Source organism: Enoplosus armatus, chromosome 6 (assembly GCF_043641665.1).
Source record: "Enoplosus armatus isolate fEnoArm2 chromosome 6, fEnoArm2.hap1, whole genome shotgun sequence".
Lineage (NCBI taxonomy): Eukaryota > Metazoa > Chordata > Actinopteri > Centrarchiformes > Enoplosidae > Enoplosus > Enoplosus armatus.
Window position 1 is genome coordinate 17,307,712 of NC_092185.1, and position 27,766 is coordinate 17,335,477.

The following is a 27,766-nucleotide window of genomic DNA, read 5'->3' on the forward strand; positions in this document are numbered from 1 at the left end:
ATGGCGGCCTCCTTGCGTCTGGGTCGTCAAGGGATTTTATTTGGCCTCAGATTATCTCATTTTAATAAATGTGTATGGGCCACAAACTCATGGCAGGAGCATGTCAGACACTTCTTTCAGTCTCAATGGTTGCTCGGTGAGTGTTGACAGTTTAATATAAAGACAGGTTTTGTCCTTATCTGTGCTGGCAGCCGCTGACATTTGCTATCATCATTTTCTACTTCCGTTAGTCGTGTAAATTAAGTCACTTTGTTATCGTTTTTCATAACATGGTAACAAATAACAGTGCTGTTAAATGGAAGGACAGATATGTCGCATTCCAGCCTGAATAGTGAGGGTTTTATTTGGCCTCAAGTAACTGGGTAGCGGTGTCCATAAACGAGGGGAAAATTTACATTGTGAAGAGATTAACGTTACACACGGACTCATTTTAGTCAAGTCAATGCCCATAACAGTGTGGTGTCAACAAATCTGTAACAATCTTACAATCTTGGACTAAACTCATTCGTGAATTTTTTTAAGGTTTTGGCGAGTTTGGGTGTTTGGGAGAGAAGAAACGTAATTAAACCTCATTGGTGTCAAATTGAAATAGACGACAGCAAACAGCAACATAAAGTTGTTTGTATTGGGTTCGATTCAAGTGCTTTAGCTTTGATGGCAGACATCCTTTTAGCTATTCTATTCAAGTGTCCCAGTGAGTCGTGACAGTGTGTCAGTGAGCCAACATGCACAATACCAGCACCGTGAAACCAATGTAGCTAAATAGAAGCCAGCCATTACATATGTTATTACACCTGTGCTTTTGAAGGCCTATTGAATCCAAGGGTCAGACTACTATAATCATGTCTAGAGTATTGATGAGACTATCATGGGCATAGTTAGAAGGAGGATCAGTCAGAGGCAACTTACTGCTTGACTCAGTCAGCATTCACCAACAGTAATAGGCACAAAGAAAAAGTGCAGGGCAGAAATAATTGGTCATTGGAAGAAACGAGTGTATAATTGATTTCAAGGGGAGTGTTTAGAACCAAGAGCTATGTGAATGTTTAATAGGTTTTCTTTAAAATGTGACATTTTATTTATAAATATTGGACTGATGATATGCTGTTCATGATTTCAGTAGTTAATAGGTATTTTTACTGCAGACAGTTTGCAGTGTCATAGCAAGGAAGTGTGTAACTAATCACATTAATGATGGCTCCATTCCAAACTATTCCAGTAAGCAAGCACAGTACTGTAGCATGGTTCTGGAACTGGCACACCTAAATGGAATGCAGCCGTCCTTCATGTTATTAATTGTACTTGTGCTTTTAAGTTACAGAAAAGCTGATGCTATGTAGTAGTCTTCGTTATACATGCATGCAAGTTTTATGACATTGCCAAATACCCAGCAGATGGCAGCAACATACAACATGGCCACACTAGATTTTTATTATATAAAGAGTTTATTGACATGAGGCAAATACAACAAACCCTACATTTAAGAAAAGAAAAAAAAAAAAAACTTTAATCAATCATCATCATGCCTCCTTGACATAATTTGCTTTGATGTCATAATCAATTTGTGATTTTGTTATTTTGAGTTAATTTATTTTACTTTCTTTTTTATTTCAAATAGCTTTGATAAAAAGTGTCATGTTCCAATACATATACTCATGGGGAAGAATTGCAGTTTTTTCTGTTGGATTGATAATATCTTGCTCAGTAAAATTGGGAGACGCATAAAAGGCCAAAATAGCTTTTGTGATTTGATTTAATTGTTATGGTGAATATTTAAGAAATGTGTACCTGTACAAGTAGCGTCACATCTTAAGGACATGGTCTTATGAGTTCTATTCGAAGGTTTTGGGTCACATCCAATAAAAAGCTAAAAAGATATTGACAAAACATCCTTCACATCTCTCCTTTCCTCTGCCTCATCCGCTTACTTTTTCTGTCTCTTATTCATTGTATCTATATCACTTTCTCTTTCTATACATCATAAATGTCTGCAATATGTGAGCAGTTCACTGAGCATATAGAATACACTTAACAAAGGGGTGTTCCTTTTGAGTTATGCCATGTCTAAGCAATAAGCTTGATTGTTCTTTTATCTGCAGCACTGCAGGCTGGTTAGTAGTAAAGCAGTGATGCCTGTACAGCTTGAATTTGTGCTTTCCTCTGGCAGCCCAGAGAACCAGTGTCCAACACAATGCTGTGAGCTATTTGAACCCTGGCCTTTTGAGTGACTGCAGCTGGTGACAGTGGGGGGCTTTGATGGTAACTCTAAAGCCTGCAAGAGTACTAGTGCCTGCCTCTGGTGCAGTGTCAGCCAGGATCACAATTACATAAGTGACCTGCCTGCATTCTTCTGTCATAGTGGCACTGTCTCTTCCTCTGCTCTGCTGCCGAGTTGAACGTGTTGCACCCCCTGAGGCCTTGTCACAACACTGCTGCTTCAGGGCATGTGACTTGATTTATTTTGAAATTAGACATAGCCTAGTTGATGTTGAAAGACCTGGCTTCTGAATCAGATTTTTTTATGGAAATATTTTTGCTTTACTTTTAAGTCTGATGACTGCTGATGTAAATTGTGTTATACTCTTTCTATCCTGTAGGTGTCAGCTCACTCAAAGTGCAGATGCCTGCTCTCTCCCCCACCATGGAGGAGGGAAACATAGTCAAATGGCTGAAGAAGGAAGGTAAAAAAGAACATGACAAGACTCCATTTGCCACTTCTCTTTACCACACTTTTCTGCTTGACTCCTTTTCTGCTTTAAGTCTAAATCTATGTAATTCTCACAGTAAAGCATTTATTCTTTCCACAATGATGCAGTAGCACTAATCATTTACTCGATGACATCACATTGCTCTGTAAGGCAGAGGGCTGAGTACTGGAGCACCTGAGGGCCTCTGGTGGCTAATTGGCTCAAGGAAACACAGCAGTCACTATTCATCACTGCTTAGCAACTCTGCTCAGCCAGGCGCCTCTGCCACACTCTCATTTATCAGGAGGCACCATACTGAATTCTGATTGGCTGCTCTGCTGTGTTGCCATGTGCTTCTGTGACTTGACTTGGGGTGAGGTGTGTGTGTGTGTGTGTGTGTTTGTGTGTGTGTGTAGGTGAGAAAGGGAAAGATAAATTCTCAGTGGCAAGAAAAGCACATGCTACTTTTCTACCCCTGAATGCATCATAGGCTTACAATAAATACAATACATACAATAGGTATAGCTTACTAGCCCTGGCCTGCATACCTGTGTAGTCTTAGTGTATTTTTTTGTTGTTATGCCCATTGCCTTTCTGGTATATCAGAGGTGAAAAGGCTTGGGGTCGCCTGTTTAATCTTTAATATTGCACATCACATCTAACCCCTGGGGTCATGCGGTGTTAAAGCCTCATACAAATCCAATCTTGACTCCTCTACTGCTTGCTCTCAGGGGCTTCCAACGTCAATACTCCCTCTGCTCTTTCAACCTTCCCCTCACCCATCCCCATCTACTATTCCCCTGACCCACCCTGTTCCTTCTTCCACACATCTCTCTATCCTAAACATAGCCTACAAACTCATGTCCTTTTCAATTTAGGAATTCATTTGAGGTTTTGTGAGATACCTTTTTGCCTTCGTCATAATACTATAATTTTCCTATACTCTTTGCCACATGCCCAGGTGAGGCACCTTCTTACCGCTGCCAGAAGATAGAAATGTGACCAGATGTCAGATCTGGATGACCCTTGACCTTTATCTCATATATCTTACCTCCTCCTCGCATCTGAACACATGGACATATGTCACGAAGACGATTCAATCATACTGTGCCTACTCTTGATTCTCTCCATGAACTAGATTTACTGAAAGTGCTAAATGCTAGGAATTAGCAAGTGCTAGGGGCTACATTGTTAACCAAAACATTCTTTAACCTCAACATTAAACTAGTGATTTCTAACAAGCATGTCCTGTACAAATGAGCTGTACAACAGTAGTTTTTCTCTTTTTTGTCTAAGCAAACAATAAGGTCCATTTTGCAGTAACTCAAATGGGCTTCCAATGGAAAAATACACAAACAGGTGTAGCTCTAAATGGATATATATGAATGGAAGAACTGAACCAGTGGCTCCTAATTGCTATCCTCTTTCATTGCTAAGCAGATGCTAATATATTCCAGCTCTCTCATGTGGTGGACCAGTGGGAATCTACTGAGATTCCAAGGATAGGCAAAGATTCCTGCCTTCTATCAGACACGCTGTGTTCCTGTATCTCACATTCTTTCCCATTAAACATTGATTATGCTCTTCATTTGATATGCAGGCCAAAGCCCAAGCAGATATTTTCTTGCTCAACCTTTTTGTCCGTTCAATGGAACTTTGTTTTACCAATTTGTTCTGTGTGTGCAAAGTGCTCGTGAAAGTTGTTTTGAACACGCTGCCGATGATCATGATTCATGCCAGTCAAAGCCACAATGAATCATTTGCACTTTAACTAAGGTCCCCTTCATAATGAAAAGATAGTTTGGGAATTAGATGCTTAAAATGCCAAATAAATGTTTATATTATATTGACAGTTCTTGGATGTGTTTATTTACTCTTACAGGTGAGGCAGTGGCAGCAGGTGATGCCCTTTGCGAGATTGAGACTGACAAAGCTGTTGTTACCTTGGAGTCTAATGACGATGGCGTCTTGGCAAAGATATTGGTGAGTGAGCAGAAACACTTATAAGCCTCTTTTACAGGAGATTATTAGATATGGGAATTTATTTGAAAATAACAGGTACACTTAAGCCCTGAGTATGGTTTTGTTGTATTACCTATGAAAGTGACGGGTTGAGGGAGCATTTAAATGCTGTGTATTTAGGTGCGTGTCAGCACCAGGATTTTAAATTATACTCACATAGAATATAGTCCTGTTAATATTTATGTGTGAAGATTTCAGGGTTCCTCCGTTGCCTATGCTAATTGGCTACGCTTGTTAAATCTGCTCTCCCTACACAGTGACAGCAAAGCTTTGAGGAGGTGTCTTCAGTGACAAATTTCTCTCTCTCTCCCCCCCCCCCCCCCCCCTCCTCCATTGAGCTGTTTGTTGTTTTAATTTTTAATAAGCTGCCAAAGACGGAGCGATCAGTTGTCTTTCATTAGTACTCCACCACATGTTCGTCCCCCTGAGCAGTCAAGTCAGGTCAAACTTTATTATCCAACCAAGGGGAATTTGGTTCAAGCCCAAATACACATTCACATTCTTTATATGAATGTGTATTATATACACAAGAAGACACATTCATCATAAAAAACATAATCACATAATGCAACAATCTAGACATATTGCGAAGTACAGACAGTACAAATGTGAGTTCACTTTTAATGAAGACAGTGCAAAGAACAGCTGACTGCCGATTACATAAAGTGCTTATGTGCAGAGATCACTTTGCAAATTCAGGCTACTAGTTGCTGCGTGGACAAAAGAGACTTTGTATATTTTGCCCTCTGAGCAGGAACTATCTATGGCCTGAGGGTCATTGCATCATTGTATTGCACACATTAAAAGAGAAGTACAAACGTCTACCTTTTTAGCAATTGCATCTACATTTGGTTGGAAGCTCAACTTGTTATCAAACATAGTACCCAAATACTTTCCCACTAGGTCAATTTCATTCCTCTCAGCATCTGTCAGTTTTGGGTTGCGTGCCAACTTCCTAAAGGCAATGATCTTGTCCTTGGTTTTGACACATTCAACTCAAGAAAAGACACCATGAAGGAATTTAATAGAAAGATGAAGATGTTTTATCTTCTGAATCCAGTGTGTGATGTGGGAGAGAATGGAGGTCATTTTTTCCTAGAAGTTTGAGCAAGATGTAAGTTCACTATTTTAGCCACTGTCATTCTTAAAAAAGCTGAAGAATGACAGTGAGGTGTTGCTGTGCATGTTCCCGTGCATGCACAAAACCACAAACCCTTGCTCTATATCACAAAGAGTGCCTTATCTAATCATACAGCATATTCCCTTGCCATGTCACATTCAGGGTTTAATTGCGTGATGTGTGCAACTTTAGCCTCAGAAAATGCACATCACAAATGAACCATTAATAATACACACTCTTGTCTTACATGCACAGGAACATAGAGATGGCTCAATCAATCAGTTAATTCTTGGAGGAATGAGTGTCAATTATATGTCATAGGCTTCTATCTCTTTTTGTTCCTGCCTTTCACTTCACTTGCTTCCATTCTCTCACATTCCCTCACTCCATCCTTGTCTTTGCCACTGTGGGGATGAGGCAGTTTCCATAGCAACCACCCAAGAATTGGGGGTAGGGGCTTTAGAGCTGAAGCTGGCAGAGAAAGATGGTCTGCATTAGATAAGCCCCCTAGCTCTCTCTCTCTCTCTCTCTCTCTCTCTCTCTCTCTCTCTCTCTGTGTGATAGAGAGTATGTGTATAGTTAATAAGAAAAACGTCAGCTAGTGGCAATATTTCAGAGATTTGTACACTTTACATGGCATGGCTAATGTGGCATCCGCTTTGTCTGGGTCAGAGCGCATTACCCCTTTAATGGTGTAATTGTGGCTCTCCAAGCATTCAGTAGGTTTCTAATTTAGAGGCTACCATAATTACCTGCCTGTGGCCAAATGCCTGGACATGCTGCAGTAGACGTGGAACTTCCTGTGCTCCACAGGGGTTATTTATGGGGGTCAAGTACTGTTATGGCCCTCTACCAATTTCCAACCATGGCTCTTGGGGGTGAGAGAACAGGGGATAGATCCTGCTCATATTGGGATGTGGAGGTTGGGGGTAGGAGCACCAGCACCATGAACACAGATTACTGTATCTCATCATACTCTTACTGCGCTGCTCTAGCCTGACCCGAGGGCTCCAATCTGAAAATCTTCCCTGGGTACAATCAATCATAGGTTGAAATGACACGCATGCGTTTTCCAGATGCGTACTGTGGATGCACGTAGCTCCTCTGTGTGCAGATGTATGTAAAGATAAATGCTATGCTTGAAATGGAGAATACTGGTCTAGAAATTGATTGATAGGTACATCAGAAGGTAGTTGAATGTGGATGAGCTGGTGATTGATATAACGAATTACATGGCAGATAGGACTGATAGATGTCCGATTCATGTATGAATAGATGGGTAAATTGATGAAGATATCCAACACATTCTGCAGTGCTAACCTGTCAGTTTCCCATTTATTACTCCCTTTCCCCTCCTCTCTTCATCTCCACTGTCATCCAAGGGATCAATTCATCAATTGCTAGTATAAATCACTTTCTAACCTCGCAGCATTCTTAGGTCAAATGTCTGCTCCAGAATTTCTAACCAAATAATTTCAAATGGAGAGTACATAACACGTAGGCTGTTGGCAAAAAGGTTGAATTGAATTAGTTTACAGTCCATATTTTCCTTCAAGAAAGACCAGTTGTGAATTGGGGAAAAGTAGTTGAAGTAATTGAAGTGACACATTATTTTTACGGCATCTAGCTTTTAGAGAAAACAGAGTGGAGAGAAATAGAAAATATGGCATAGAAAAAGGGAAATGACCTGTGATACAGGTTCAGTTTAAACCCTGATTGTCACTGTTATACTAAACAACCATGATGCTGAGAAGGAATGAGTTGACTTGTGAGTTTCAGCCTTTGTGTTTTTATGTGTGAGAGTACATTGTACTGGCAGATGGTTGTTGCTAAGAGGAAGGGTGTGGCTTCTTTGAGAAATATCTGTCGTGCTCTATCATCTTTTTTTTTCCTACTCACACACACTATACAATCAGGGGTTGATCTGTGCTTCCACTGTACACTGTTTGACCACAATCTGATGCCCCCTTTAACAACTGACAAACCTGAAATAATCAAGTTTTATGGAACCTACATCACAAGCTTTACAGCTACAGCAGCCTACAATCTGTTTAAGTTAAGAGGAATGTTGATAACCGGCTAAGCTTATTGTAACTGAGCTCTCAGGGGGCTTGTATGGCTGTATTATAACAGTTGCGGCGATAAGTAGGTTACATCAACATCATAAATGGTCTAGTCTGACTTTGTAATATCATTAGCCTAGCTGATGGGCTCTGGAGAGACTTTTCACAGTGTGAATGTTGCCATAGAACAGGCTAAAGGCTGGGTCAGGCTGGCAGCCTGTCTGTGTTCACAGTCATGAACATCAGAGAAAGGATGTCTGTGAGGACACGGCATGAAGATCAGAGATCACACATTTCCCAATTATTTTATTCCGAAGTTGCCAATGTTTGACATGTAATAGGATAACAATCTGACCATACAAAATATTTATAAAAATTTCATCTGGCCCAAAGTATGTGGTTAAGTGTTATGCCATGCTCCGTTATCAAGGTTTTTCATACTCTTTTTATATGGTGTGGCACTCCAGATATGAGTACAGAAAGGCTGTGAAGATTAAATGTTTCTTCTAATTTGACATGCCCGCAGTGAAGATGAAGGATGCTACCACTAGCTTTGTCAACAGTACCTCATTGAGTGTAAGTGAAACCAACTTTGCCAAAAACAGGATATTTGAACCATTACAAAAGTTGAGGTGTGAGCATCGCTTATACGTCCTATAGGTTTCAGTGTTTTCTATAACCATTTGATGGCAGTGTTGAGCCCCACACCACCACACTGTCCTAAGCATTCGTTTATGCAACTATCCACCATGCAGACTGTATACAGTGCATGTGATTTTAGTTGTGTATATGTGTATGTGTGTGTGACTACCTCCAAATTGGTGAGCCTTAACATGAAACCACTCTCAATCTTTCTGATGCAGTTTGTGTTTAAAATGTGGCGTAAATTTTACGGCTGGCAGCTGCAAACAGGACTGTGCATTGTGAGTCAGCATTCAATTCACAAGCTAACTAATTGTAGAGTACACCATTCTATTAAGCTGCCAGTCACAGAAACATAAAACAACATTTTTGGGTGCAAATCTATTTGGATTGTCCATATACATTCTACATTCTGTATAATGTGATGTTATTTTTTGATATATTGTGCTGATATTGTGTTTGTGGCAACTGCGATGACTAAATGTAGTATATTATGGATCCTTTAGGGGTATGCTTTTCTCTTCAGTTACACACAGATATCTTGATGGCTGTCTAACAACATATCACATATCACAGCGTGATACCACAGGTACTGTGGGAAACATATCGCGTCTCTGGTCTCAAACGTGGAAAAATCCCTTTGGGACTGAAGAGAGGGATCTCTGTGGAAATTTACAGAAGTCCGGATTTCCCTGAAAGGCGTTTACGTTGAACCTCATCCATCACCTCCAATAGCAGTTCTGTGTTAATCACACATCAGACCTATTGTTTAAGGTTTATACTTCATCTAAAAGTAAATTAATATGTTTTACAACCTGGGGCGTTGTCTCGTCGTGTAGGCCAGTATATTGTGCCTTAGGTAGGTTAGTATAGCTTTGTGCTCACCACCATCGTTTACTTGGTTAATACGAGCACTCCACAGGAATTACTTTACAGCGAAGTCAAGAAAGTATGGACCTCAGATGCCTATCAAAAGACGTTATTTTGTTATTTATCAAATCCATACACAATGCAACAGCACTTTGCATTACAATGCTACTTACTGGCTCAAACTGATTTGCAGGTTCATCTTTGTGTCTTTTATCTTCATAACCTTGCTGCAGGACAAATAGGTCCAGATTGAACCAAAGTAGCCCAGAATACAAATGGAAGTGCAGCTCTTTCTACCAGTGAGCGCAGGTGTTCGTATGTTCTGCTCTTCTTTCCAGTTAAGTGGATATGATTATTGGAGTGCTGCTTTTGATTTTGCAAGCCTGCTAGAGGGAGAGGGTGGGGGTGGAGTAGCTTGATAACTGGATTTACTATTAGTGTTTTCAATTTGCACCATTTTATTGTGAAATTATACCTTATACCTTTTATTTGGTAATTTGTTAAAAAATTGCAGGTTATGATCTCTTGGATGATCAGTAGTGACGTTGGATGAGTGGATATAACAGCGTAGCCATGATCTGATATCTTCTTGCCACTTCTGGCAAATCCTCCTTTCATTCTTCTTCATCTTCTTCTCTCCTTGTATCGAGCTACACCTTTAAGAGGCAGCTCACTAAGTGGATACCTTTTTGAAAAGAGATGAAGTCCAGCAGCCTAACCTTGTGTATTGTGCCTGGCCTTTCATTTAGACTGATCAATATTGACTTAGGAACAACACCTTGCACAGCTTGGGGAGAGTAGCAAAATGCTTGCAATGGATTTGGATTATTTCGTGACAAGATAGTGAATCAGTAGTTGACAGCTTTGAACATTTGAACATATATATAAGAACCTATTCCAGCACAGTTTTTTTTCTTAGGGTTTTCAGGTTAACAAAGGGGAGGAAATTGAATGATGGAAATTGATGGAAATGAGAAGGCAGTGTCATTTCTCAAGAGGTCCCTTAATAATGTCTGTCGAAATGTTTATCTGTTCAATGACCACTGGTTACCTGATTAACTTAACTGTCACTTTCTCTTCATGCATTTCTTTATTCTTTTATTCTTTTCAAAATCATACAACAAGAGACCTTCACCTTTATTCTAGTAATCTCCGTTGTACTTATGAAGTGACTGAACCAATGCAAATGCTCTCCCCTTATTGTACGAGTGCCTCTCTCACCCTTTCACCCTCTTTACAGATGGAGGAGGGCAGTCGCAACGTGCGTCTGGGCACACTCATCGCTCTCATGGTGGAGGAAGGGCAGGACTGGAAACAGGTTGACATCCCTCCTCCAGAGGCTGCGGCTCCATCTACAGCTCCACCTGCTACACATGCAGCCGCTGCCCCAGTTGTGCCCCCCGCTGCTCCCTCTCCACCTCCTCCACCAAAACCAGCCACGTCAGGGCCGTGAGTGTCACCTTCCTTCTTTTTAGCAGCTAAAATCATACCTGTCTACTGTATAGGTGAATCAAATAACAGTGGATTTGCTAAAAGCTCTAGAATGAATACAGGTCTACACACTCACCTCCTTGCCTAATGTGGCCATAACGGAGGGTCACATCTTCTGGGCATCAGTGGTTGAGGACATGCTGTTGTTTGCTATTAAAGTTTGAGTCTACAGAGCTAACCTTTGTAACTCATAGTACTTTTGAATACGTGACAAGAGCTGAAGGCATTTCCTGCACTATTCTGATGTATTATGATTTTATGCTTTGCCTTGGTTGTCCTGTTGACCACCATGGTGTCTGGCATAGTTGGATAACAAGGTTCAGTAGCAAAAGGATACGTGAAGGATGAACTAAAGCTCATCCCTTTGTTCAGTATACAGCCGTGCTGATTTCAGGTTTTACAGTATCTACCACCCTCACATCACCACCGAGACACTGAATAAGATGATCTTTCTCTGATCATATTCCAAAGTGTGTGAGACCCCACCCACCTCTGTTTATGCAATACATACTCTTGTGGAAAAGCCTGCCACAGAACAAACGGGGCCTATTTGTTATGCAAACATTTTACGCTGAGCCCGTCCACAAATTCAGACTTGCACCTTGGCTTTGTCAGCTTGACAGGCGTAAAAGATGAAACTTGGATGGTTTGTGTAGTAAGCATGATTATTAGGCAATAGTTAGCGGAATGGGCTATATAAAGGCAGTCAGATCAAGATGAACTAAAACTGAGAACAGATGGTATCTGAGCTAATTAAAATGTCCTTTACCAAGTTTTATGAATGCAGGTGCTATGATATCCTAAAGCTAGACCAGGACTTGGTTTATTGGATACCCACTCTTCTTTCAAAGACAGAAGAAATAAAGGGCCCTTAAAGTAAAAAAGCATTAAGTTGAACTATTCAACTACTACTAAATTGTGCCACTTTTCTCACTTCCTTGTCCAGGTTACGTCTGAGTCCAGCAGCAAGACACATCCTGGACACCCATGGTGTAGACCCAAAATTGGCCACACCCACTGGACCAAGAGGACTTATCACCAAGGAGTGAGTATGGATGAATGGGTTAGCTCTAAGGTCTGTTACAGACTCCATGTAAGGTATTCCCTCCTTAATGCAAGCATGTACAATACAGAACCTCCCTGCTTACATAACAACCATTCTGACAACAGTTTCATATGGCCGGTCTATTTAATTAACAACTACTGGTGACTGAAAATAGTGTAATATATTGAGGATTTTTTTTTTACCATATCTTTTTATCTTTGACTTCCTGTTTTTTTTTTTGTCTATATTCCAGGTGAAGTGAAAGTGATCACAAACAAACCTACTATGTGTGGGATGATATATTTTATTTGCAAAATTATCTGCTGCTGCAAAAATAGAGCTTTGACGAGGAGGCGATAAGCAATGCAGATCAATTATACTGGTCAAGAATTCAAGATGAAGACATTTGTCTTACATTTGGCCAGTGATTTACTTCATTTGTTTGTATGCTTGTATGTAATGCTTGTTTAGCATTGTAATAGGGCACAGATTGGAAAGGTCCCCCTGTGACCACCATAACGCTGCAGTGTCTCTGAAGGAAAGAAATGTCAGTCAGAGCAAGGCAGGTTGTAGCCACAGTGTACGTAGTGTGAATGAAATGTGGGAGAGAATGGAAGTGAAAAATGTGACTAAGAAGTGGTTACAATTTCAGGTGCTTTAATCCTGTTATGTGGTGAATTCACACCACATAAAGCTGTGAACACACACACACACACACACACACACACACACACAGCTTTAATGGTTACCTGCTGTCAGTAGGGACCTGATTGAATGCTCTTGTTACCCACCTAACACCCTGCTGGGGAATCTCATTAAGCAACTTCAGTCGCCATAGCAACCCAGTCTCCAGGACCCACTGGTGACCATAGAAACGCAGACCATATGTTTTCGGGGATGTGTCTCTTAGACAGTAAAAGAGAAATGTATATGGATTCATAAACCAAACACTGTAAATAACATCATAGAAATTCAGCCAAGCCTTTCCTCTTAATGCATACCTTGTTGTAAATGTAGCAAAAATTTCTAATTTAAAGCTGGATTTATAGTATTACCACTACTATTTATGTGTACAAATACCCGTTTTATCAATCCCAATAACAAGTGTGTTTACAGCTGAGAGAGCGTCTCATATGCCTTCTTATTTAGCCAGTTTAAAATCGAGTGTTTTTCTCAGAAGTCTGGTGCCAGGTATGAAGCCCTTGCTGCCAACAGAAAATGCCAAATCAAAACTCAAGATACACAGTTTCCTACATAGCAAAAAGGGAACACTGTTGAAAAAAAGCAGTGTCAGATTTTTCTGTCTCTTGTTCCTTTGGTATAAAGCTGCAATTACTTGTCTGTGTTAATAAACACAAGCATGCTCTGTGCTGTATGGTTGTCAACATGATTCCTAGGTTTTGAAGTTAAGATTGTTCAATTGGTCGTGCTGTTTCAATTATATCCCAAGGATTTTATTTGGCATGATTGCTCACTTACCTCTCTTTAAACCTTGTGTTGGACTCGAGATTTGCATAAATGGCTTGCCAATTCCCTTACTGACACCTAGGCTAGCTAATTAGCTCAGGAAGTCTTCAGAAAGGAAGGCTGATGCTGAAAGAAAGCAGAGGAAGGTTCTGCAGCAGATGAAAAACTCTGGACGCAAAGAGGTTTCAGAAAAAACAATGTGTATCTTTGCTAAGAGGCCTTCCTGAATTGAATGATGTGCTGTTCCAAACAGTTTGTTGGCCAAGCCACAGACAAAAAGAACTATACAAAGCTTTACTTTTAAATCACTACCTAACTTGGGAATGAAAGATGTATATTTCTGTTTCTTTTATGTGTGTTTTCTGTTTGGAAAACCAGTGCCAATTGATGCCAACATTTTTAAACTGGTGTGATCTAGCTTTTTTCTTTATTAGCCCATGCCTTTTGGCTATTTAGATATGTTCAATTTGATGTCACAGAATAGCTGAACATAGGTAATATAGGCTTCTATCTTAGGTATGTTGTGAGACTGAACAGTTCTTGTTGGATACCAAATCTCCTTGGAGTTTCATTTAGACGTAGCTCCTTCAAGAGAGGGCAGAAAAGACCCGATTTCCCTTCCTTTGTGCTTTAGCACATCAGATAAGACTGAAACCCAGGAAAGGTACCCCTCCCATTCCACCCTCTGCTTTAGTGAGGCCCCTCTATAGTGGGCATGAATAACAGAGGTCACGCAACCCAGGGATGAGATCATAGCATGTTACATAATTCATAGCAAGGTTTAAATACAGATTGGGTATAAAGAAACACATTTCTATCACTACTTTTTTCTTCATTGTCATAAATAGCAAAGGTAGCCTCGAGGCAAAGCTAACACAGTAACGGGTAAAGGTTTCAATGGGCCATGCCGCTAGTGTTTGTTTGTACTTTCCACACAGAATGACTGTATGACTTTACCCTCTGTAAATGCAGGGGAAACACCACCATTTATATGGAGAGGATTACACTTAAGAAATCCATGATGTGCATAAAGGACTGCTAATTAATCCCTCTGATTTAAATTATTAAGTAAGTAATAGTAAGGTTTACTATTGGCTACAAGCAGCTGCTTTGGTTGTGCTCATTAGTTTGAAATAACTAAGTCCAGCTTTAATGTAAATATTCAGTAGTTACATATCAAAGTGTTGTCTGAATTGTGACATCTCTATTTATTTCACTTTTTGTTTCCTTCTGCACAGAAGTTTAGTACTGTGGTTGGCAAAACTCATAAAAAGGGGTTAAATAGCAATGGGGGCTGGCCCAAAAGAGTTTTTTATTTTTTAATGACTGAATGTTTGACCTTGACCAACACAGGTATTCATTAACAAAGAAAGGTTTTCATGATCCCTGGCTCTCTCAAGTTATAACTTCAGAGGCGCGTCAGAGTCAGCCATATTGTCTCCCTACAATATCATTCCTATATTTTGTATTGTTTCAAAAGCACATCTCCTTGCTGCAGCACTTTGACTGTGAAACTGTGCCACTGTTTCTGGATGTGTTGTAGGTGTACTTATTATGTATGTGTGATGCTTCTCTCTGGATATTACTAGCTATTATTAGAAAATAGACAGCATAATCCTCTTTTACATTGGACCCAACTTCAATCAAAAATGGGTTGTTTAAATTGCCTGAATTTTTATTTAATATTGTTCTTACATTATATTTCTTAATGTGGATGAAAAAGGCATACCAGTCCAGTGGAGCAGCTCCCATGACTAGAACACCCTTTCTCCCTTCGTAGTCTGTCCTAGGTGGAAGTAGAAGACAAAGTTTATTCATGAGTGCACATTTGGTGCTCATTTGTGTGTGTGTGTATGTGTATGTGTATGTGTGTATGTATGTATGTATGTGTGTGTGTGTGTGTGTGTGTGTGTGTGTGTGTGTGTGTGTGTGTGTGTGTGTGTGTGTGTGTGTGTGTGTGTGTGTGTGTGTGTGTGTGTGTGTGTGTGTGTGTGTGTGTGTGTGTGTGTGTGTGTGTGCGTGCGTGCGTGCGTGCGTGCGTGCATGTGAGCGCTGCCTCGTTCCCTTTTTAATATTCTACTAGACCTCTCCCAGTCTTTCAGAGGCTCCTTTGCCTTGGCTGTTAGTAAGGGTGTGAATAGCGCATGCCAGCCAGCTACACAAAAGGTATCTATGGTGTCATCATCAAGTGGCCACTGTAGGCTGCTGCTGTCTTTATTTCCTCTTGAATTTATATGGGATATATGCTCACTGGAGAATAAGGCGGGTTTTGCTCAACTCAGCATTTTGGATCCTTTCTTTTTACTGTTTACTTGCTTGTAATATTGTTTAATCTTATTTGTATCATGGTTTTGTTAATGTGCTTGCTCTGTCCTCTTTTTTACAAACAAATTTTAAGTCACATATACCCTCCATGCTCCCTTTTCTTTTTCTTCTTTTATGTGGTGGTCTGTAATCATTAAACACTCAATATGGTCCTCTCAGGTTAGCTGGGGGATTTCCAAGTTGCCTCAGTCCCTCCAAAACAAATACTCCTATCAGTGAGAGAAAGGGAGGAGCTAGTGCGCTAGAGGAAATAAAAAGATGCAGCTCGGAGAGGGACAAGGAGAAAATAGCTGTGGGGCCCAGACTACATTGTGAGGTCAGTGGCAGCTGGTTCAGACAAAAGACGGATGCATGTAGGTAGGTGGACCCCAGTGCACTGAACTGGAAACAGAGAGCTTCAAGCAGGCACACCTGACCCCCCCCCCCCCCCCCCCCCCTGTCCACCCCGTTCACTGCTAAGACCAAATGAATAGGTAAAAAAAACAAAGAAATCCAGGGCAGATCCTTCAGTAAATCATGATTCCCTCCTTTACCTTTTCCCTTTTCTTCCTGTCTATCAATACTCAGTGTACCAGTCTGCAGTAGCCTGACCCAAATCACATCATCACTTCCTCTACTACCTTGAAATCGCAGTAGTGTCTGTACCAAAACTTACTTTGTGCTATTTTATTGTCACGCTTGATGAAAAATGTCCATGGCTCACTATGCCAGTAGGAAGGATAATGAAGCCAAGGTTTTGAATAAGCTTGTCCCTTGCTGAAGCTGACACCTGATCCTGCCTGGCCTTACCCTGATGGGGTTTGTTTGTGACAAGCAAATGATTCTCATGACGCCCATCTACTGGAGGATAACCGAAAGTTACCTCTCTAAAAGCCTGACACAAATACAAACCAGATAAAACTAGCAGAGTGCTACTTCTAGGCTTGCCAAGTGGGAGATTATGGGTGAATAATGCATTATTGTACTGGCATAAACTGTGCCAGTTTTGTTTCATACACTTGTAATTTCATTTATAATGGTCAAAGCAAAATGACAGAACTTTTCATGCAGAAAGAAATAGTCTGACTTTGTTTTTCACTGTAAGAATTAGGCCATCTTTAATAAATTCCAGAAATGAAGGAAAACATGATGAAAAGAAAAGGTTTTCCAGCAGCTTGAAACAGCATAGGTGTCGGTTTAACAAGGGCATACTGGGAATCGGCCAGTTCATCAAAGATGGACCCAAATAAAATTGACACATAAGCATTATTGCAAAGTCTGCAAAATATTTTGGAAGAGGCTGGGAAGCGTTTGTTCCCATGTAAATGTTTGTGACTGCACATGTGTTAGCATCATGAATATTTCATCTTGTCCAGATATAACATTGTCCAAGTTCTGAGCCAATGCTCCAATGTGTTGACTGCTATAGTGGTTCAGGTATATTTACAGTTTGTTGCCTCTTCATTTCCATCCTCATCACTCCTCCCTCTCTAGCTCCACAATGGAAAATATCAGTGCTCTACTCACAAGTTTAACTCCAGTTTACTGTGGGATAAAACAATGTATAAATTATGCCAACCTAGATGTACAATAATAATACTGAGAAAAAGTGAAGCATGTACCCAGGAATTCCTTTTCCTATGGTACAGGATATTAAACATATTAAATTATTGCACACATTGTACTGTATAATAACGTTAACATGTCTACATCTAATGATACACCTATATATAATTTTTTTGTTTGTTTTTACTTTAACAGAGATGCATTGAATCTCTTGAAGACGTCCCCTGCGGCCAAAGCAATCCCAGCTATGGTTGCCCCGGCTGCCACGAGACCTGTCTCCACCCCGGCAGCTACCCCTCCACCCCCAGGCAGCAGACCCAACATACCTCCTCTGTCTGTACCAGGGAAACCAGGAGCACCGGTGAGCACTCCACACACACACACTCTCACTCTCACTCTCACTCTTGTCTCGATGTATTTGTTTGCCTGTATGCACATAGACTGGGGTTATTGATAGTTTTTGTTGTACAGTCCTGTTCTCACATATTATCTGACTTCTGATATCTCAATTGCTTTTGGTATGTGGAACACCACAAGCATTGTAACCAACACCATATTCAATTTTAGTCCTCAAGAGTGTGTATGCTGTAAAATATACCCTATTGATGCAGATGCACACATTTTCCATTCATTAACTCACTATAACAAGCTCATCAATAGCATCTTTACATTGTTAACCCCAGTGATTGATGGCAGCTGACATATGTCTGACTATCACCATTTTTCTTGTCTACTGTTGTCTTCTTGTCCCTTTTCTCCTCATTCAATTATTTACCTCCCCTTCCCTCCACTTGTCCTCCTCAGGGCACTTTCACAGAGATCCCAGCCTCCAATGTCCGCCGGGTGATTGCTCAAAGACTAACGCAATCGAAGACCACCATCCCCCATGCGTATGCCTCAGTTGACTGTGACATGGCTGCCGTCATGCACCTTCGCAAAGACTTGGCCAAAGGTAAAAACACAAATCTTTTGAGGGGGTGTGTTCACATTAGCACTGTTCTTTACATGCACATGTTAGTATCATGTCCTTCAATGAATGTTTGACATTGACGATTTGGAAGGAAACGTTTCCATGAAGATGTGGATTTCATGGTTTTCACATGGCCACTCGTTTGACAAAGAGGACAGTCTTTTGCATTGAAAGAAGCTCTGGTACATGTCGTCTCAGTCAGGGTAGTACATCTGGTTCAAACCAACATGCACACAAATCTCAACCATTCCACAGAGATGATGGTTTTTCTGATATAAAGAAATTGATGTCTGCATATATCCCCTGTGTCTAAAAATAATCCGGCGTGGTGTGGATGGGTGAGAGTTCACATGTTGTATGGGTTATGAAGTGGGTATCAATGGGATATAAATGACTGAACCTGATCCAGAAGCCCCTCACCTCCCGAGGGCTTAATGGTGCCTCATGGGATTTTGGAAACATCCAGATCTATATCTGCACTGATCAGATCTGCTCTGTCCTCACACCACACAGTACGACATAAGGCTGATCAAATCTTGGTAAGAGACCCACAGTTAGTCATACACATAGCACATAACGGGGTGGCTGCCTCTGCTAGCTTGAAATTGCTCACTCCAGTTCAGAAAGCAAATTGTATCAGATCAGTGAAATAATTTGGTGAAAGCTGTTTTCATTCGTAACAGTGAGGTTGCATTCATATAGTTGTTCCTTTATGCTTACAGGACTGTAAAGTACTCTACCAGAATAATAATTTCTCTCTGGTTCAAAGTGTTTTAAATGGATTCTTTAGAGTGTTTGGCTCTTTGGTGCATCTTTTGTGATAAATGACAGTATTCAAGATAAAGAAAAGCATTAAAAGACTCTTGAAACGCATTAAAAGGGCCCTGGATAAGAGGATATATGTGGGGGCAATGTAAGCTAGAGGAAAAGAGCTTGGTCTATCCATCCATGCAGTATCAGTAAGGTATGTACTGTATGGGTGGAAGGAGCCTGGTAGAGCTTGATTACTAAATAAAATACTAGCAGGACCTGGCAGTGTCTTCCTCAAACTGCTCTTTTACTTTTTCATAAAGTTCATGTGTCACAACAGTCATTTTTCAGCATTTTGCTACATTCAGCCAAGAAAACATTTATCCCTAACGGCTGCTTTTTCATGGATTCCTAAAATGTAACATATGCTTACTTTGGGCCAATTTCTTGTGTTGATATAGCAAGAGTGCTTTGTCAATTTCCTATTTTTAAACATTTAGTTCAACACACTAAATTTGCTTTATTTTTCGTAACATTGCCTCGCTGTCAAACAAACGGTAAATCTCTCTGGGTCCTGTCTCTGTGATGGAGGAAATGGTACGGCCATTCCAGACCTATTAGCGAGGTTGTGTGTGTACTGAGGGATTCTCTCTCCCCGGTTGTTTTTGCGGACCCTCATTGTTCAGGAGCAGCGCGATTTCACGGTTAGCTCGTTAATCATCCCGCTCACAGCATTCATAACTGTCTGGTACTGCACTAATGGACACTAGTGAAAGTTGGCAGCGATGCCAGGCCAACCCTGCCTGGCCCACTGGTGTCACACAAGGAGAGGGGAGTGGAGCAAATGCTAGTGACTGAGTCATATAGAGAGTGATCTGATCTGCTAGGTCTACAAGATATAGGAGATTTTTCCTCCCCCTGAGGGAATGTGTAGTATCCCTCACAGGTCTTGTATAGAGTACATGCCCATATGTCCATTTGTTGTCACCACATATCTGTCTTTGGCCCTACCTAGGCAGTTTGGACCATCTCTTATTAGCTGTCCAGCCATCTCACAGCCTTAATCATGGTGATAAGCAGAAATTACTAGTGTTGATTGTCATTATAGTTTGAATCGGGCTCACAGACTGTTTCTTCTTTGTCCTTTCAGAACAAATCAAGGTGTCTGTTAATGATTTCATTATCAAGGCAGCTGCTGTTACACTTAAAGTAAGTATCGTCCAGAAGTTCTTCTTCATTGTAATTTGTTAATTTAACCTGTTTATCTTTGTTTAATAATTGCTTAACCATGTTTATATTTATAATACACATGGTTATTCAACTTGTGCTTATGCTACTTCCTAGGATCCTAGGTCTTTTATTTCTTTCAGTGCTCTCAGTTCCTGTGGACACACAGTAATCTGTAGTTTATAGTGTCTATGATTTCCAAAGCAACATCATTTAGTCATTATGTTCTATATTACTCTGTTGTCCTCTTTGCTAACTAATTCAGATGGTGAATCAACTGGTAAGCCTTGCCATTATAAGACGAGACTAAATATAAATTCAGACGTTGTTAATTTTGTTCTCTTTTATGTCAATTGATGGCAATTCTGAGGAAACCATCCAGCTCCCTAAGCAGTTTAGAAAACAGAAATTTGAGGGCAGAAATCTCAGAAATGCATGTTTACCGCATTTTAATGAGTTTCGTTTTCAAAATAAATGCTGTAAAGAAAGATACTGATTGATGATGATTTGAGGAATGTCTGGAGGGAAATAGAGGTTGACAATAGATGCAGTCCTCTGGTAATTTAGTTATTCAAGCCAGGAATGTCTCAGCAGCTTCTGATAAAAACAGCATTGCTTATCATCTGCTTATCTTTATCACTTATCATGGGATACTGTATCTTCTTCACTGAATATGTGTTGGCCTTGAGCATTAACCGTATGAAGATATGGTATGAAACGCTGCTGTATGGAGATCAAGTAGCAGCTTAGAAACCTGGCTGGTTGGTACATTTGTTACAGTAAATGTGAGGAATGTGGAACAAAAAAGTGTACAATTCCCACTTAATGTGAGTGTAAAGCACCACATGGCTCTCTCATAGTTCAGACACTATGCTTTTACTGTTACTGCAATGTCTCACATGGCCAGAATACCTCTTTGGATTGGCTTCTGCACTAAACTGAGATATGTGATTCTCTTGGGTAACACCGTACCATCAGAAAATTGGCAAAAGCAACTGTACTTTCCCTGAGTTGACTTAAGTACATCAGGAAGTGGCTTCTGAGGCCAAAGTTCCACCTTTTCAACCAACTGGTGTGCATTGGCATGTGCTTCGCTGTACTTTTAGTCGGCAGGGATTTTTCTGTGGTCTTACCCTAAGTATTCAACACAAATGTTGTGCTGTGAAAAAATCCTCAGATTATTTATGCATAGACATCTACAGTGTCTTTATAGATACAGTAGATCTGTTTTTGGATGTGCTTGCCTGATAGCAGGTGTATACATTCACCACCAAATTGATTCATGATTTGCCCACATTTACTCTAATATAATGCTTTTTGACTGTTATCATAATTGATCCCTATGCATGCTACAGGTCATATTATAGAAAATTACATATTTTTGGTATTGTATCAGACTTTGATTTGCTGATCCACACTCATGATGCACTATGTAACCAAAGCAGGAAGGCTTTTTTACCTCTCTTTTTCCAGCTATTTTTCCCTATTGATATCTGTCAGGACCTAGGCTGACCTCTGACCTTCTATCCTAGGAGATGCCAGAAGTGAATGTGACCTGGTCTGGTGATGGACCCCGTGCACTTGATTCAATTCACATTTCAATCGCAGTGGCGACTGACAAAGGCCTCATTACCCCCATCATCAAGGATGCTGCCTACAAAGGGGTCCAAGAGATCTCAGCTAATGCTAAGGTAAAAATCACATGGGTGAGAGGAATTAAAGACAAGAAAACATTACGAACCATCATGTTATAATGTGTTATGAGGTAAGCTTCTTGTGAGAGTTGTGTCCTAAAGCCTTCTTGCAAAGGTATTAGTCTCATGCTTGCTGTGCTGTTGGTAGATGATAACTTTAAGCTGCGGGTGTTCAGTGTATCACTTCAGGTGAAGACAGTTTTGCTGTTGATTTGTATCTGGGAATAGATAAGGGAGTTGAGACTTGACTTCAGCTCAACTGTATGGGAAAACAAACTCTATTGGCATTTGTAGAGTTGTGCTCGCCTTCAGGCTAGACCTTTAGTAGTAGTCCTTTTTTCCCAGTTGTCCATCAGATCATGTAGAGTAGAAATAGCATTTTCAGATCAACTGGATAGATCTGTACATAACTGATTATGTTTGGGATAGTTGATTTTTGGGTTGTTAGGTTGCAGGTCTCAGCTGTCACTGGCCACAGATGGAGTACAAAGCAACAATGGTTGGCTCTTTCTCCTGCTCACAGTCAGCAGCTGGGGACAGGCATTTATTCACAAACACAAATATCCTCTCAAAATTGGATGTGCACTACACCAGCAGTGACCTGATGTAATATTCTTAAATGTTCAGGGTCCATATTTATGCCTGTTATATCTCAGTGAAGATATGATGTCTGATTCAACAGCTATTAGCAACACACGTGGTGGAAGACTCATGACTGTTTACATAAAACAGTGTTGTCAACAGTGCTGGAGGGCTGCTTTTTAACCTAATGACACCATGTTAGCCTGAACAGTGTTGATTTCACATTTCAGTCCCAGCAGCAGTAATAGTAGCGGTGACAGTAGCAGTTGAGTTGTAATAGTGTTTGCAGTGACTGTGGCTGAAGTATTATTAGTATGGTAGCACTTGTGGGAGTGACAGTACCAATTTCAACTTGGCAGGGGGAAGATTATGAGTATTTTTGGGGGGAATACACACAGTATGTCTGTGAGTGTCAGTGAGACTTGTTGAGGGAGGGAGTGGGCATGTAATTATGTATTAGACATTCTTCTATTCCAGCTTCAGATTCCAGCATTTATGACTATACTGTATTGGCGTACATTCATGCAAACAGATCTTGCAATAGACGTGACTGCTTCAGCCACAGGGTGTTGTCTGTTTGTCTGGACAGACATCTTAGTGCACTCATGCTATACTGCAAGTTTAAGCAAAACCAGCTCTGAATATGGTGCTTCAGTGCTGATGCAAATTATCTTTTTGCCTCAACATGTGGTTGTATAAATTAGTAGTTTCCATGAAGTATTTCATTACAATTTGACACACCTTACCCAAATGTTTTTCATCAACCCTTTTTGAGTGTTTTATTTTATTTTTTACACATAGTGCAAAGTACTGACATTATACAGTACAAGGGTTTCCTTATATATATGCATAGTTTATGCATAGTACAGCATAGATAGCATACAACCTTTTTGTTCTATGCATTTTACCCACACAATAAAAGACATTTAACACAGCCCATTATACATAATAAGACTACACAAATTAAATATTTGCAACACATTATAAAAGCACAAAGCAATGCTTATAGGGTGGCATATAGTGTGTGAGTGATTATAGTGTTTCAAGATATATTACAATACACTACAACCATATTGTAATAATGCAAGGTTTTGTTTTATTTAATCTATCTTTACTCTCTCTTTTACTCTATCTTGTCCTACTCTCTCTTGGCTGTGGACACCCTTGTGTCACTGTAGATAGTTAAGGGAAAGAGCAGGAAGGATAGAAAGAAAATATAGTTTGTGTGCTGCATCTCTTTTATGTATGTTGTCTTTTATTAAACAGTTTTAATGTTTCATGTCTTGGTGCATAGCGATCTAATCACTCCATGAAAATATTACATCACTCGTGCACATACACACACAGCAGCTACTGTGAAGCATGGACACTAACACTGCAGACAATTCAATCCACTTAAGCCTTCAAAATGTGCTTTGCCACCCACTGCTATTCAGTTTAGTTATGCTGCTGCCTTGAGACAAATCTGCATTTGCAAGTCCTTATTGGTCTGAAATTAAAATCAACATGTGGTTTGAATAAATCATGGAGAGGTCGCTGCTGGCTATTGATGTGATGGAGTGGAACATCAGACTGTTGTTGTACCTCGAGCTCTCATCTCAAATGTGCCCACCATATCCCACTGTGTCTCATGATCCTGTGAGTCATTCTCGACTTTCTGTGTTGGTTGTGTCCCTGCATTAACCTTTTAGCTACATTTCCATTTGAATAAAGTTCATGTTGAATAGAGACTTGGTGGCCATCCCGCGGTCCCTACCTAACTGAGCGATACAGCTTGGAAAAAGATACATTTAATGATAGCTTTTCAACAGTAGCCTACTCCTTATTACCACAAGGTCTTTTAGTATAATTAAGCCTGTATTTTCAACAGATTAAAAAGCTCATACTTGATCTGTGATTCAACTGTGTATGTTTAGAGAATCGCAGGAATGCTTCTCAGTGAAGCTCTAGTGGATCACATGCCTGCACACTTTCTTACACCAGAGGCAGTACCATCTTTATTGACAGATACATTGCGTTTTCTCCAAGGTTGTCACTCTCATTCATGCTCTGATAGAACATGAATTCACAGATCCTGGTTGCAGTAATGTGCTCGTTTTTCTCGCCAGATGTCTCATCTTCCCCTCTGGTTGTTGTCAATTCCCTTTCTTCATTTTAGCAATGCACAGTCTGATAGTTTCCATTTATTCCAGTGCTTGCTATTGGACATTTAATAATTTTCTTGAACATGATATTGTGGCCTTTCATCTAAAGGACCAAATGGTATAAAACTGTGACTGAAAGGCTTTCAACACTTCAAGAAAATTATTCTGGATAAGAAGTTTGTCTAAAATAGAATTCTGTTGTGGCAAGCTGACCAGTTACGGTAGACAATGTTTACTGCAGAATTTAATGTGAATATTTAGTGGTGTCTAGCTTTACTAGATATGTCCATGTCCAAATAAGTCCATTTCGTCTTAACAGCTTTTTAGCTATGCAAATGGATATGGCTCGAGAGATGGCATTGTCAGATGCTCGGTTGGCCCACGGTTGCCATGAAATATTGTACAGACATTCATGGTACCTGAGGATGAATTCTAATGAATTTGTTGATCCCTTGACTTGATGGCAGGCACAAGATTTTGTACAGGCATTCATGATACATGGGGGTGAATGAATCCTACTGACTTTAGTGATCCCCTGACTTTTCCTCTAGAGCCACCATGTGTGTGAAATGAGTGAAATGTCTCAGAACTATTGGATGAATTGTCATGACATATGTTACAGACATTCATGTCCTCCTGAATTATGATTATAATCACTTTGGTGATCCCCTGAAATCTACTACCATCATCAGGTCAAATTTTCATTTTGTCCAATACGTATTACAAATGACATTCTCACTAGCCTCGGCTGTCCTTTTTCTTTAGTGCTCATCAGCAAATGTTAGCATACTAAGACTCTAAACTAAGTTGGTCAACATGGTAAATATTACATCTGCTTAACATCAGCATGTTAGCTTTGTCATTTTGAGAATGTTGGCATGCTCACATTAGTATTTAGCTAGAAGTGCGGATGTGCCTAAGAGCTGCTAGTAAGGTTGCAGACTCTTAGACATGTTTAATCAAATTCCAGTTGTATTTTTTAATATAAAGCATTGCTTGTGGTATTTTACACCTTGGTTGGTTTAATTAACTATTGTAAAGCAAATGAAAAAAAGAGAGCGCCTCCCTGATAAGGAGTGCTTTTGCCAATGCCTTTATTCACAAGGACAAATCAGGAGCTCCGGTTGTATCACATGTATTTCTCATGATTTGGATATTAGCTTCGTCTTATATGTCACATAGCATGTGTGCATCTGTTTATCACTGTATGTATCCTAATAACCTGCTTTCTTCTCTGACAGCCTAACATTAAGAGTTTGAGTGACGTGTAATGTTTCCATAGGCACTGGCCCAGAAGGCTCGAGATGGGAAACTTCTACCTGAGGAGTACCAGGGAGGCTCATTCAGGTAAGCCTAAGATACACATGATAAAGAGAGAGTAAAGAAGAGGCGATTGGGAAGGCATGACAGTATAAAACTTAATGTTATTTTCCAGTCTTTCCTCTTCAATCTTTTGTATAACTCTGTCAATTTTCCCAATTCAATAAACTGATTTGTTGAATGTGTGGGAACAGTGGCCCTTTCATATAACACCTAATTCTATCTCTCAATTTCCATTGTAGCTCAGCGATATGATAGCCATCATAAGTTTCTGCTATTATGACTTAAATCCGGTTTCACAGATAGTCTATATATTATGCATATTCTACATTTCACACAGGCCTGAACTGAATGTGGTCTTAGGCGACAAGTACCATCAGTTACTGTGCCATCAATTGCAGAAAAGTGGAAGGGAGGCTTTACAACTCATTAGAATTAATGGTGTCATTTAGACATAAATGGGGTTTCTGTGTCAGGCAGGAGCGATGAATTCCTATGGAGATGCAGCCCTCTTTGTCCTCCTGAGGATATATGTGTACGCCCTTCCTCTATTCGTTTTTCCATCCCCCTGAGCTACAATTCTCATTAAGGCAAACAGCAAACTGCCCTCAGGTCAGTCTTGCTCACCATACACAATATTTATGGAGTGATTTGGAGGCTAGTGCTGCTGTATTAATCTTTACTCATCAGTGTTTTATTTTGTAAAATAAGATGTTCACAGCCAATTACATTTCTATACCTAATTCACTCTCCCATTATTAATTCACTCACTCTTGCATCAAGGAGCTGGTTTAAGAGCTGGTTTGAGAGCCACCATTATGTCCGCTTTGTTAATTTTTATGCATTTTCCCCCCTGCTGAGCTTGACTGATGATTTAATATGGGTACTGTCTCTTCTCTCTTCCCATCCCTTCCACCCTCCCTTCTTAATTTCTCTCGGTGGCAGTATATCTAACCTGGGGATGTTCGGTATCAGTGGCTTCAGCGCCGTGATCAACCCTCCTCAGGCGTGTATCCTTGCCATCGGGACCTCCAGGGCTGAGCTGCGACTATGCGAGGATGACCAGACCCTGCGCACCCAGCAGCTGATGACAGTCACGCTGTCCAGTGACGGACGACTGGTGGATGACGAATTAGCCTCACGGTTTCTAGATAAATTCCGCGCCAACCTAGAACAGCCGCAACGCATGGCCATAGCCTGAAACACAAAGTGAGGTAGCTGTATGAAAATGATTGGAAAGACAAACCAAGAAACACCTGCATGACAAAGCCTGTTTCATGCTTTCACAAGCAGAGAGCTCTTAAAATGTCGACTTCTGTTCAAGCTTGGATTAAGGCTTACAAAGTAGGTCTGTACATGGTATAAAATTCTGTTTGTGGCTTGCTTCTGACAGATAATCACCAGGCTTTGTGATGGAGGAGTTAAATTGGGCTTCTGCTGGAGTGGTAGAGGATTCTAGCAGTGCCAAATATTACCAAGATGGAAGTTGCATAGCAGGGTGCATCCTACATACTCTAATAAGGGTGGTTCTATCACCAGTGTTGTATATGTATAAAGTGGTTATTCCAGTTTAAGTTTTATTTTTCAGTCCCAGTGCATCCACTCTGTGTCACTATTAACACACGCGCAAATGGTATGGTAAAAACCTCCTATATATATTTATTACTGAACATAATTGGCAATTCAGTTTCCAATAAGGTTAAACTCACAAGACCCATTTCCTGTTGTTACAAAATTTACAAAAAAAGACTTCAAGAACTTAATTAATTATTCATGTTAATATGTTTTAACTTATTTACAAC

At 40.3% G+C, this 27,766-nt stretch overlaps 1 protein-coding gene across 1 annotated transcript; it reads left to right on the forward strand.

The window, feature by feature from the left end:
• On the forward strand, window positions 1-27,766 carry pdhx (pyruvate dehydrogenase complex component X). The gene is made up of 11 exons (XM_070907579.1): window positions 1-136; window positions 2,598-2,681; window positions 4,570-4,670; window positions 10,645-10,853; window positions 11,842-11,940; window positions 17,473-17,638; window positions 18,082-18,229; window positions 20,148-20,206; window positions 21,757-21,915; window positions 25,927-25,991; window positions 26,910-27,766. The coding sequence occupies exons 1-11, from the start codon at window positions 1-3 to the stop codon at window positions 27,163-27,165; spliced, it is 1,482 nt and encodes a 493-aa protein (XP_070763680.1). The 3' UTR covers window positions 27,166-27,766.